The 13,890-nt window shown below is 40.2% G+C and overlaps 1 protein-coding gene across 1 annotated transcript in view; it reads right to left on the bottom strand.

Moving 5' to 3' along the window:
• Nucleotides 1–13,890, bottom strand: part of OXSR1 (oxidative stress responsive kinase 1) — a 90,288-nt gene that overhangs the window by 13,520 nt on the left and 62,878 nt on the right. The window contains exons 6-11 of the mRNA XM_034064300.1: nucleotides 10,812–10,921; nucleotides 7,656–7,757; nucleotides 5,210–5,343; nucleotides 3,102–3,150; nucleotides 765–830; nucleotides 399–521 (exon numbers count right to left, since the gene is read on the bottom strand). Coding sequence (XP_033920191.1) covers nucleotides 399–521; nucleotides 765–830; nucleotides 3,102–3,150; nucleotides 5,210–5,343; nucleotides 7,656–7,757; nucleotides 10,812–10,921 — 584 coding nt within the window. The remainder of the gene's footprint in view (nucleotides 1–398; nucleotides 522–764; nucleotides 831–3,101; nucleotides 3,151–5,209; nucleotides 5,344–7,655; nucleotides 7,758–10,811; nucleotides 10,922–13,890) is intronic.

The following is a 13,890-nucleotide window of genomic DNA, read 5'->3' as shown; positions in this document are numbered from 1 at the left end:
CATAAGCACAGGTCCTATTGATTTCATCTCCATCCTAGAGAGGGCAGTAGAACAAAAGCTCTCCAGACACTTCCAGTAGGAAGCATTTCAAAGAGTCAACAGACTTAAAAACAAAGAGAATATCCTAGTTCAAGTCAATGAGTATGCTGAGCTGACAGTAGACTGAATTCATGTTCCCAATTACACTCAACATTCCTGAATGAGACCAGCTGTGCCCTAGAATGATGACAGGGGAGAGATCAATACAAGTTTTTTCTTTAGCCTTCAGTCTGTTTCCTCTCATTTGGTTACATACTCAAAGAGAGGGATCATAACTTATTGTGTATTATACTTAAAACAAGGCCACATGCTTCCCAGGAAAGTTAAAACAGTGGAGCTATTGGAGTTTGAGGACCCACCCTGAGCTGTGAAATTGCTGCTCTGCCTTCCTCACTTTCTTCATCTAGTTCATCATCACTCCATTCCCAGCCACCATCTTCAGTCTTATGAAGACGTCCACTGGAACCTGGGACTCTCCGGACCTGCTCAGCACAAAGACAGAGAACTGATATGTCAAGCAGACAGTTTCTACAGTTAATCTTTTTCAGGAGACATAGAACAAAAGCATCTCGAGGTTGCATCATCTGCCAGGGCGCTTCAGTATTTTATTGAAATATCTAGTTCTCTATGCAGAAAATGCCCTACTACAGTAATTGCCATTAAAATGTGAACACAAGATAAAACACTAGTAGAACTAAAGCAAAACCCCAAGAGGTTTTCAGTACCTTTTTGGATCTTTCAGTGATTGTTGGTGCTCTCTGCAACATCTTCTCTTGTAAAAATTCTTTATTCTGCAAAACAAAAAATATAAACAACTTGTATTGAAGGAATCAAAGGGTGTTTTCAGCAACGTCTCTGACAAAGAAACCATTATTTCCCGCAGAAAGTGTTTTACATGTCTCATCCCAATTCACCCAAAGTTAAACATCTCCTTCCTTTGGACAACACTGTATGATGTCTCATCCCAAATGCCTTTTCAGTTACACGTGGCCCTTTCCCTATGCAAACTAACACAGAATTATCAATCGAAATAAATACTATTCTGTCTGATTTACTGGCATATGTATTCATTATATTGCAGCATCTGACACCCTGCTAAGAGTTTTGGCATTCTTCCATTTGCAAATACTATTCCACCTGGACCCGGTGTCTTTGCTTTATCTTATCCCTAAATTTATGCCTGTCCAACTTTCAAAGGCAAGCCTCAGATGTCAGGCAGGCCAGGATGCAGGAAGCCTCTACACTGGAGTAGTAAAACTGAGGAACTGAGGCAGCAGGATTTAAAGTGGCTGAAAAAACGTACAGCACATATGAAGTTTAGAGAGAAAGTAAATGCAATGATCTCAACAGATTAAATATTAATAAACTGCTGTGATGTTTTACTGTATTAAATTTCCTCTTCAGCAAGCTACTCCAGACTGGCTAATGTGGGCTCCTGAGTGTATAGTTTTCCAACTGCTTGACTGCTGAGCCAAACTGCCTACAGGAGAAACAAGCCAGGCAAACACCCTGGCACCAGCACTGGATTTGGCTGGGTATTTCACTCCACATGAGTGAGGCTGGATAGCCCTGCAATCTCTGCCATGAGGTGCTCCCAGAACCTCTTCATGATGGTTTGTTGCACGCAGGATGGAGAGTTTCAAGATACACACTGTCACTTCCTGAGAAGTGGCTCTCAGCTTTATCAAAACATATTGCCACATAACATAGACTGTACTTAAATATATGATTCAATATAGTCAGAGAAGTTGGACTCTTCTGTCCTCACGTTACAGCTGTCAGCTTGGCGGTGACTGATGCATGAATATAATTTAACACTGAGTGTTAACTGGCATGCGTTTTCCCTTCAAGTGCTGGTTTAAGTATTGCCTCATTTACAATAATGTTAATTTTCTATCACCACATATGCTAATATGCTACTCTGCAGCAGCTTAATGAAAGCATGAAGGAAGTTTTACACATAGTGAAATATAACATGAACCAGAATTCACATCACCAATTGGAGAACGGTCAGCAATGTGTAAACCATCATATCACTTTGGACACGAAGCATGTGGCCAGTATACAGATGCAGACTACTCAGTTGCCTAAAATCCCATCACAAACAACGAAAAAAACCTAGCGAGTACTGAAAAGAGCTCAGACATCAATTAAACTTGCCCTAGAGCAAGCAACCTCTTACATTTCATAAACTGGATCACTCTCCAGACTTCCTTGGTTGCACTTGTTATTCATGTCAACTTTAGCAGGACACCTGTACAAGTACCTAGATGTGCCCCCTTCCATTTAAGCATCTTAATCTGGGAACTAAAACCTACTTTGATTAATTGGTAATACTGCTGTGCAATCCCAGGTATCAGATACTTTTTTCGGCAGCTCAATCTGCGTTCTGCTATAAAACCCATGTATTTTGATCACAAACATGCCACAGAAAAAATAAGCAAACAGCAAACATTTTCTCATTCCCATGGAAATACAAATTGTCCCTTGTACTATTTCTGTTTCCCTCAATTAGACCTTGCATGCTACATATGCACGAATCTCCAGGCAGTAATTCCATGAATGCTCACTGACAGTTCAAGGCTAAAAAAATGGGAGTTTCCTGTTATTTTGTATCACAGGAGCTTCACTTTCCATAGGGCAACAAAGGGTGAAGTTTTATATATCCTCTGCACAGTGGGCCTCATTCACCACTTTGCATACAGACTAATTACAGAGTTTACTAAAATGTTACATTTACTGCCACAGAGACCTTTATGGCTGGAGAGGCAGCCAGAATGGCACCACTAAAAGAGAAGAAAAAACCCCAAAAGCCACTGAAACACATTTAAATGTTTGAGAATTTCTAGATAATTTCTCTTAATAGCAGCATACACAAGGAGGTACAGAAGAGGGGTTTCATTCTGTTTGTTCACAATGAACCATTCAATACACTCAGCTATGCTGGCCCTAAGTGAAACAGCCCACACTCATGCCAATAAAGCTGTCACCATATCTATCATACTTCTGAAAAGTCCTCTCCACAGCCTCTGCACAGATCAATTTAGGAAGTGTTTTCTTACCTTTGCTTTCGTGAAAAATTTGTGTCTTAAGAGTTCTGCTGCTGTCGGTCTGTCAATAAAAACAGATGTACAAAAGACAATTATAAATGCTCCCTTTCAACACAACAGTCTTCCAGGTTGCTGCAGCTTGTTGTAACATGGCATCCTTGTAACAGCATCAGCTTCTCCTGCAAAATTGCCCTAAAAATCAGTCACTCTATTCCAAATAAATTTTACACCAGCAGCCTTAAATACTCACTGCATATTTTGTTAAAATCAGTAAATAACTTCTGGCCAGGGGGGGAAAGTTGCTCCCATTTTGATGCTGAACTTGAGTCTCAGAGCCAGTTTGATGAGATCAGAGAAACAACTTGTTAAAAATTGAAAGATCATCACCTACAGCAGAAGGGCAGCAGTACTCACCATGTAACAGTTATCTCAGTGATACTTGATTACCTGTGTAATTAGGCCTATCAAACACAGGCAGGACAATCAACTTTTGTCTAATAAAAAAGGAACTATTTCCCCCTTTAAGGTAGATTTTAAGACTAATACTGGAAAGTAAAAGACATCACTCAGTCAGTTTAGAGCTTAGAAGGAGCTTTCTAAAGACACAGACCTACGTGAGAAAGTACCAGGTTACAACATTTCCCATGCTGCAAACTGTGCTTAAACACTAAAAGAGTTTAATTAGTGACTTACAAAGGCCATTTGTTACAGGGTTTATTTCACCTCAGACTAACAAAAATCATCCGCTTTATAGCAAGGGAGCCCCAAAAAGAATTAAAAACTGCACTAAGTTCTCCTCTTTGAGAATCCATACAATGCGCATATTTGATTCTGCTCTTTATGGGCCAACCTCCTGCTCCCAAAGTCAGGATGATGACAGCAGCTGTTACTGGGGCTTGAAAAGGGAGGCATGCCATGATGCAAACTGATTATGGTTAATTCCGATCAGCATATATTCTAACCTGCAGGGATAGGATATGCTTTAAAAAGCAGAGAAAAAAACATCATTCTGGGGGAAAAAAAAAAACAAAACCCTGCTATCAGTCTGTATAAAGTACTCTACTGATTCATTAAACATTTCAAGTGTAAAGCTTGTTAAAAGAGAGATCCCATCTCACAATGCGTGAGAAGCCTTTGTTCCTGAATCTTTCATAAGAGGGAACCAAAAAATGTCTTTATTATTATTTTACAAAGGGCTTTTTTCCTTTCCAGAATTAGTTTGCTTACTGAGGGGAAGAAAACCAAACCAAAACAAAACCAAGAGATATAAAAAGTGATCTGTGAGAATGATTGTTTCTTTACTTTTGCATTTTAATTCATATTTTTAAATGCAGAGCAAACACACTTTTAAACAGCTTCACAGGCTGGCAAATGCTATGAACTGTCCTTCACAGAAATAGCTCTGAGCTATCCTATGTGACAGGCTGTGGGTTTTAAACAGTGCTGTAGACAGCAGATCCGTGTGCAGCTTTGAACAAGGCCATAACAGCATGATACAATGCTATCCTGTGGTAGTATTTCTAACATCACAAAGTAGCCAAACTACTGTTACGTGGAAGACGAAAAGTGTGTTCAGGTCACTTAAGCAACCTGTATTAATGAAAACATGTTGGCAATATTTGCCAATGTTTTCCCTGATTTCCACCCCCAAACCAAATATTACTTATAATTAAGCAAGCCAAAACTACACTGAAAGCCTTCTTTGCACTGACAAATTTTAAAAAGCTTGTTTCTGAAGCTTCACAAATAAAACATATTGCCCAATGGGTAAAACACAGAGCAGTTCTGCCTAGGAACAAAACATGAAGTGCAGTCACCCGCTGGAGGCAGCAAGGGGGAAAAATGGCACTACACACGCAGTGGACTGGGATGCACTCTCATTAACCCAAATGGAAGATGTGGACCAAGGACAGGCATGATGCCAGACATTTATCCATAAAAATAAGGACAGCCAAAGAAGTTGCAGCCACACAGCAAGATTGCTGTGTTCATTGCAGCTGAAAGGCTAGAGAGGCAGAGAGCGTACTGGCTTAAAAAAAATAAGGAATTACAATGAGTTTTGTGGGCTTGTTTTAGGATGTTTTGGGGTGGCTTTGATTTTGGTGTTACCTGTTTCTTACCTTTTTTCAGGGTCTTTTTGTAGGCACGATGAAATCATCTTCCTAAATGATTTCCCATACTTCTTCAGCATCTCCTTATCTTGCACACCAGTTTCCAAGGATGGAGGATCATTCTGTAGCGTCAGCATTAAAACCTGAAAGAATTATGTCTATTGGCAATGAGATTTTTCTTGGCATTCATGAGACACAGATTTGGGAAACACTATATGGTAGACAAGCATTTCTGTCAAGCATATAAGTCAACAAGTACTGTTTCATTACAATGGCTCTCAAGGGCAGCCTGAGCTCAAAGTGAAGGTTCTTACAACTTAGACTGTGTCTCACATTCATTAGACAGTAGAAACTCACCTACACTTCCCTCAAGGCAATTACAGAGTCTCTCCTTTTCCCTCCACTTCCCACATTCACTAGCTTTGTAGAAACCGTTGTTTTCAAAACCTCTACACCTCTGCAAATTCCGACTGTCAGCTGAGAGGTTCAAGACTTGTACACCAGGATCTAGAGAGAGTTACCTCCACCCCCGCCCCTTTGGAAGCTTGGCTAATTTATACTCAACAATTTATGCTATTGTTTTCCATCACATCTCCTCGCCCACAGTGTAATCTGCAAGCCAAACACAAGGCTGGGATGTGCTTTCAGAACTGCTTGGTGTGATTAAAGAGTAAGCATAGCAGAACTCCTACCAGCTTTTTTACTTGAGATAAGCACTTCTGTGTAAGGGATTTGATTCAAAGGCTCTCTTTAGATCTCCCTGCAGGTATTTCTTAGCTAGAAGGCAAATTAATGAAAAAGCAGAAAGGCAACATAAAAAAAAACAAAACAGAGGGTTCACTTCCATGTACCAATGCAACATCAGGTGAAGACATTTCTCACACAAGCACCCATCAAGCCAAACTGATTATTTCCTTCAAATCACTCATATATTCTGAAGGAAAGGAAGAAAATTACTCATTTACATTTTCACTTGTCACCTACACACAGATGAATACCTATTTTTAGAAAAGGAAGCAGCACACAGCACATTGAAATAGCTTTCAACAGCTACATTGCTTAGGGCAGTAAAAGCCCATCAATCTAGCTGAAATTATACAGTCTGTGACAGAATTCCCTGCTTTCCCCCCTCCCCTCCATTCCCCCTTGGAGGGTCATTTAATGCACAGGTCATTTTGCTGCATAACAAAATTAGTCTACAGCGAAATACAATTACATTCAATAAATAAAACACAGAAGTCCTCTTGCAGGCTGTATGACTGGAACCCGTAGCTAACAGAGCTGGAGATTAATAATTCTAGCTACTATGTGACAACACACAATACCAAATAGACGATCTTTGTATTTAGAACTACAACCCATGCATTCAAAACACAATAAACAGAAGTAGAGCTTGCAGAAGCTACTGCAAAAGGCTAACAACAATCACAGCACAGAAGGATGTATCAATGCAAACAGCAACAGCTAAATTGGCAACACATTTCCATGAACTCCTCACCACTACGCCACAATCGCTGATGTTACAAACTTCAATGGCATTTCTAAACCACCCAGTTACTCAACAGTCCCTGCACAGAGATGACATAAATCTTAAAATTAACTGTGTTCTACAAGAGTTAAGCCAGTGCAAAACCCTGTCATTTAAAGCAACATATGGATATATATGTCCTAATGAGTTAGGAGCTCCTGGATTCCCAAATGCTACTGTAATTACAGGGTGCAGGGGATGCACCCAGGTCCTAGCAAGGTAATACCCAACTTGCATAGCACCCCTGCAGTCAAAAGACTCAGGAAAGAAAAGCTTGCCCATGATATACCTAAAGTTGAAGGACTTAGCACTCATAGGCTTCATATCCCAGGTAACTAGCCTAACCATAAGCAATGAGTTTACTGTATGGGCTCTCCACACCCTCCTGTTTGATCCTCCACCTCAAGTTCAATAAATTGTTAATGTTGCCAATACTACACCATTTTATATTGATGTGGTACTTTCCACTGGTTCAGTGACTGACAGGACTGTGTGGGCATAAAACAAACAACATTCTTTGGGATAACTGGTGACAAGACTTCTGAGAGATACCAGGAAAGATTATCAGCACAGACGACGGAATAGTTCACCATACCAGTGTCACTGGATGCCAGGTAACATGCTCTGAACCATTATTTATAGTCCTAAAAACATCTGCTACCTTCAGAGGCTCCAGGATTAAAACACACCTCAAGAATGGTGTCCCTGGCAAGACTCGGGATCTAAACAAGAATTCTGCAGTTTCAGACAATGCTGATTAAGTGACATTTTTAAAAGGTGACTTCAGATAAATCCAAGAACATCGTGATCCACAAGTGCAAGTTAAGAGGACAAACCCTTCAACAGAGCATGCTGGTCACATTCTTGGGAACACCCACAGAACACACTAATCCTTTATCTTGCACAATTATCTGGAGACCTGCTCACCTTCATCGGTGGATATTTATGGTAAGGAGCTGCCCCTGTAGCCAGTTCAATAGCAGTGATCCCAAAGCTCCAGATGTCTGCCTTGAAATCGTATCCTCTGACCTGAAAAATATTAGAGGATGTTAGCATGTGTCTCTCTTGCTATCCTACACTGTAATCCTTTTCCTTAGCGTATTACACATCCTTCCACCCTTTCCAGGAAAGGAAGCACCAGTGTTAAAGAGATGGAAATGTTTTCTCTCTCCTCTCTCCCCAGATCCTTATACCTTAAAGGAGGTGGTTTAGGAGTCATAGTTTGATAAAAATTATGGGTATAGACTGTACAATTATAAGTGCTTTGCCATAAACCTCTCCATGTGTAGAACACAAAGGGACACTGGTTTAACTCAGGCTCTGACTTCCACACAAAGGACAAAGAGAGTCATTAAACAGCATAATGAAACTCCCATGGTTAATAGATGGACTGTTATCCCCTTGGGACATACGCCTCACTACACTTTTAGTCAACTGCTTAATCAATCTGACTGCAAACATGCTCAATCCTGAAACTTCAGTACACACCAGCTCAGTAAAAAGCCCCTTATTCCTGTCTGTGGACTAATATTTCCCTCCACTAATTAATAGTAGCTTCTGCACTTGACATTAAACATGGACTTGTTCAGGAAAATTTATAGTGTTTACTTCCCCTCACGCACAGGAAAAAATATTTCATATGCCAAAGCGGTTACTTCCTCATTATCATTAGGTAATATTTTGGCACTTGCTTTGTCCACTGCAGGGGAGAGACATTATGTACTAACTTCAAGAGCAGCTATAAAAATCAAAGTGTTTTGGCTGCTTAGAATGGTTTATATTTCTTCTCACTAGACTATGGAAAAATATTGAATCAGAGCAAAGCTAATAGGGATATTGTGTTCAGCTAACCTAACAAGCCTTAGAAAAATGCTCATTGTGAGGAAGTCAAAAGTATTCCTGAAACTACCCTTAGTGTGATCTTGAATTTCTGAAAACAAACAAAAACCCCTCTTGCATTATTTTTCATATAATACTATAGTTGAACTGAAATTTGTTATAGCAATGGGAGTTTGTATCTTATATCATTTTCATGAGCCTTAAAAGTCTAAAAAGTTTCCTGAAGTCAGTTTATGGATGCCATGATTTACGGATGCCATGCCATGAGACTTCAAGTCACTTAACTAAACAATACAGTATAGTAAAATAGTACAGTTTAAAGGAACACAGTGCAGGAAGAAATATGCTGTAAGGGTGGGGATTTTCCCTACCCTCACACTACTTTTTATGTTCTGAAAATAACTTTGGGATATTTCTTAGCTTTATCTCTCAGTGTTGAAGCTCATCTATATGCTCTTCAACTCCTCATTCCCTATCAGGATTTTAAGCGTTTGATGGGGGGGGGGGTATTATACCGTATAATCCTGTTTGTAAGTGAAAGCTATTAAGTTCAAAGCTGTCTACAGCAGTTCTCCTTGACATCTGTCCAATTCATATTAGTCACCACCTTGCAGTTAGTTTTTATCAACAACATTTCTTTTTCTCATCAACTTTTTTTTGCCATAAATCTGCCAAGTGAACGTACACTAAAAGACAATGCCAGGCTATCATGTATTGAGATAGTAAAGGAACTTAATGATGCTGAAGTAAACCAGATGGAATTGAGTCGATAGTATCTACATATTGAAGGCTAACCTACAGCAACCCCTTTGTCCTTTATCCCGGGTTGGATATAGTGGTTCAGAGTGACACCTGCTGGAAAACAGCAAAATGATATAAACGGACAGTGAAAGATTTCACATCAGCATCCAAAAATACCACCTTATCACCATAATACTTGCAACGAGTTAGATGTGCATGGCCTGCATAGTAGTACTGGACTCCCTAGAAAATCTGCCTCCTTTAGAAACATACCTGCTGCATCAAGAACCCCCACTTTGCCACTGAAACCTTTATCTCCCCTCTTTAGTACGCTCCTTAAGAACTGTTTTTTCCCCTGTTTTGAAGATTGCAGCCACCCTAACTTTAATGAGCCTGGAGAAGCACAGTTAGGTTCTGGCCAGTCTGCCGTGCCCTCTGCACTAGGACAGGACGCAAAGGACAGATTAGCAAGGGACAACCATGATCTGATTTCAGGTACACTGAGTACTATATTTTCATTTATTTTTAAATCAACGTAAATCCAGAAGAATATGACAGCAAGGCAGTTCAGAAGCAAGTCTGCAAACACAGCTCTTGACTTGAGGAGCATGTCTTGTACTCTACAGGGTTAGACGTGTACTCTGAGGAGGTTGTAGGAATGCTGTAATGCACCAACCCCTCAATGCCACCATGGAGAGCTACTCAAGACACCAAATACTGAGAATGCCTTTCATCAACAGTATATTTAAGCTACCCCAAAATTATCTCAATCCCTCAAGAAGTTTTGGACATACAGAAAATGCACTGAAGTCCAGCCACTGTTTTAGCTGTATTTCATTTTAGATATATATGCATAGGAGGGGTCTTATCCAAGTTACTTCTAAGTTTCAAAATATTTTGTTGTGAACAGCAGGGTGAGAAGCAATAAGGCAGGTTTGATTTAATAGAAATGTGTTCCCTGAGTACTTTTGTAAGGAATTAGAGTGAACAAAAAGAGCCAAAAGCTAGGAGGAAGGGGAAAAGCATCCCTCAGCATTTACTGTATGGATACTCAGAAGCCAAGAGAAACTAAAAACCTGAATAAAGTCAAGTTGTTATTTTACAGTAATAACTCCCCACTCTGACACGTTGCAATTGGCAACCCAAATTCTAAAATGCAGAAGAGCACATTACCAAGCTGTATACATGCAGATTTACCACATGTGAAACTATTTATATTCTACTTCACGTTTATGGAGAGGGAGAGGCACATTAGTCTTCTTTATGCAACAGCAGAGTAGCCTCAATCTCAGCTTAGGTAAGAGCCTGAAGAGAAGCAACAGTTGGTAAAAATCTACTGAACACTTCATATTTCTGGCTGCAACAGGCAAATCAAAAATCCTGTGTTTTTAATAAAGCCTTACAGAATGCCAAATAACCATTTTAGTTTGAAGTAAATATGGCCATCGCTGACAACAGGGAGTTCCAGGATCAGGTAAGAGGATACTAGGAAAAACAATTCACCTGTTCCATAACTTCTGGTGCCATCCAGCAAGGTGTGCCCACAAAAGTTTTCCTGACTTTATTCCTGGTAATGTCACCACCAGTGGCCAGAAATGCGCTAACGCCGAAGTCTGAAAAGAAAACAACAGATTTTATTAGGAACACATCCCAAGAAAATTGAAGAGTTGTCCCCTCTTTCCCTCCATGTTCCCAGCCACCTATTAAGTACTAGACCATACAGTTATGCATGAGGAGCTTCCCAATAAACAAACAATGATCAAGAGTGGTACATGAATACTCTGTAGTTCCCCATTTTAATTACTGGGGACAGCAGAGCTCTTAGTGCTGACTGACAGAGAGGAAAATTCCACTTTCCATTACGGCCCACTGGTCGCATTATAGCACGCCCGAACTCCCCCAGCAGATCTGTTAATTGTACAAGCCTGCCCCTGACAGTTAGTGCTTCATTCACATTTGTATAAATACAGAACAGGTAATAACTGAACTTCAATTAGCATCCTGTTAGGAACTCACAGAATCCTCAAATGGATCGGGTTGGAATGGACTTTGCAGATTCCAACCCACTGCCATGGGCAGGGACACCTTCCACCAGACCAGGTTGCTCAAAGCCCCATCCAACCTGGCCTTGAACACTGCCAGGGATGGGGCAGCCGCAACTTCTCTGGGCAATGTGTACCACGGCCTCATCACCCTCACAGGGAAGAATTTCTTCCTAACATCTGATTTTAATCTTCCCTCTGTCAGTTTAAAGTCATTCCCCTCCCATGTCTTGTAGACAGAATCACAGAATCCCAAGGTTTGGAAGGGACCTCGAAATATCAGTACATGCACTTGTAAAAAGTCCCTCTCCTCATTGCAGCAATAAAATCGGGTACATAAAAAGTTACTAGACTTTATAACATTAACTGTCCTAACTTCATCTTGCAGACTGCAACCCCTTATTCTGGATGCTTTATCAGGAGAATATACTTTGTTTGGTGATCTTCAATTGCTGAAATGCTCAGTGCTGTACTAGAAACTTGGACTGGCTCCCAGTAATACAGCAGTTACTGAACCAAGCACCACATGCCACTAACCAGACTGACCATCCTAGGGGAAGCCTTGCAGACAGGTATTCACACCCTGTACAGTGTTACCCCATGTGAAGCATCTTTCACAAGCTGAAGGATGCCCCACACACTCCCTGATAATTCTATTGAAATGAATCATTCTTTCACATGAAAACTATGCTTTCAAAGATGACAGTGATGTTTCATACAATTAAGAATGTTATGGATAACAGGATCTGTGAACAACAGCAGTAGTGAGCAGTTATAGCAATGGCATACAGTATGTTTGTTCAGAGACAGTATTACAGAAGATTTGGCAACCAAGTCATTCAAGAGAGGATGACAGATTTTCCTTAGAGAAAAAGGAATAAATAATTCAGGTGAAAAGGAAACTGTAAACACAGTATTTCTTCCCAGTTTTCTCCAAACTACACTGCTTATGTATCGCCCACTTACAGACCTGCAACAGGCTGTTCTCCATTACTCAATTTTATTCACACACACATACTCTCTTTTTTAAACACAGCACAAGCAAAGCCCTGAATGCCATTTTTGAGATTTATGACAGGCTTGGAGGGTAAGTCTCTGAAATTCAAGGGCTATTTTACATAAAACCAGAACACCTGACTGCAACAGTTTGGAATTCTTGTTTGAAAATATTTGAAACTCAGCTGGCATTAGTTAACTGCAAATGCAAAAGTCTTACTCCAAAAAGCCATGGAATTACTCCATAGCTTAAGGATGTTATCCTAACTGTGGAATCAGCTGTAAAGTTGCTTGGGGCTTTGAACAACCTGGTCTAGTGGAAGGTGTCCCTGCCTGTGACAAGAAGGCTGGAACTAGATGATCTGTAAGGTCCCCTTTCAGTCCAAACTATTCTATGATTCTATGATCCCTCTTTACAATTTGCAAGCAATGGCATCCACGTGAGAACACTCCAAGCTCTCCTCTGCATCATGGCAGCAGTGCAATGAGCTTCCTTCTCACAGTCTTCCAATACCTGAGAAACTCCACTGAAATTATCACTCAGAAGAAGATGCTGAAAGCTTCCAGCTCACTTAGCTTAGAGGCTTCCAAGGACAGGAATTTTAATGCTCGCTAACATACTAGACATGGATAACTGAAAGTTGACATTAAAGAAAGCTGCACAGAAATCCCTGGGCTAAAACAAGCACTAGCAAATGTTTATCACTAGGATTTCAGCTTCTTCCAGATGTGCTGTCCTGGAGGCATCCTGTCTTCCTGTTAACCCTGAAGTTTTAGCACATCTAGATGGATCACTATCCCCATCAGCACTGCAACTGTATTCTTGTGGAAACCCACATTTTGCAACAGCGAGTTTGTTTTCCAAGAGATCTTCCAAGTGCATATCCACCATCTTTGCTTTTCCCAGAAAACTGAATGAGCTTCCTAAAAAGTTCAGAGTAAATTTACGTGCATTGTACTGCTCATTAGAGGGAGTCTCACAAGATCTATTGTTCTAAACACAAGAGCAATTAGAAGTTCTTTTATAAAAGACAATACTAACAGAAACTTGTCCAAATGCCATCAGCATATTATTGTGATGTGCTGTATTTGAACTTGTGTATATTATCTTACCTCAAGTTTCCATGTAGTCATTTTGAGGGTAAAGGAAATGCTATTCAAAGCAAAAGCATTCCAGCAGTAAAAACACAAGACCGTTACATGGAATGCAGATCATTCACCACATTTCACATCAAATGTGGGTTTATAATTCCAGTTGGAAATTGTGCCCCTAACATCTGCCATCTGAGGTTATATAAGCTTTATAAGAAAGCTTAAATGGAATTAAATGTTATTCTTTTACATGGTTAATTTATTCAATGTTTTCCCAAACAATTTCCGTCATTTCCAGTGGCCTAAAACAGGCACAACCAGCCTGCAACACTCTGCTGTGAGGAATGACTAAAACCATCTTCTCAAATGTCATCTTACTAACTTTATCCAAGTCCCACCTATTAAGAATATGCCTGCTCTCAATAAATATCTGTAAAGCAATAAAGTAAAAT

The sequence above is a fragment of the Melopsittacus undulatus genome, chromosome 1 (genome assembly GCF_012275295.1).
Source record: "Melopsittacus undulatus isolate bMelUnd1 chromosome 1, bMelUnd1.mat.Z, whole genome shotgun sequence".
NCBI lineage: Eukaryota > Metazoa > Chordata > Aves > Psittaciformes > Psittaculidae > Melopsittacus > Melopsittacus undulatus.
The sequence above is the reverse complement of the archived record's forward strand: the minus strand, read 5'-3'. Positions and strand labels throughout refer to the sequence as shown.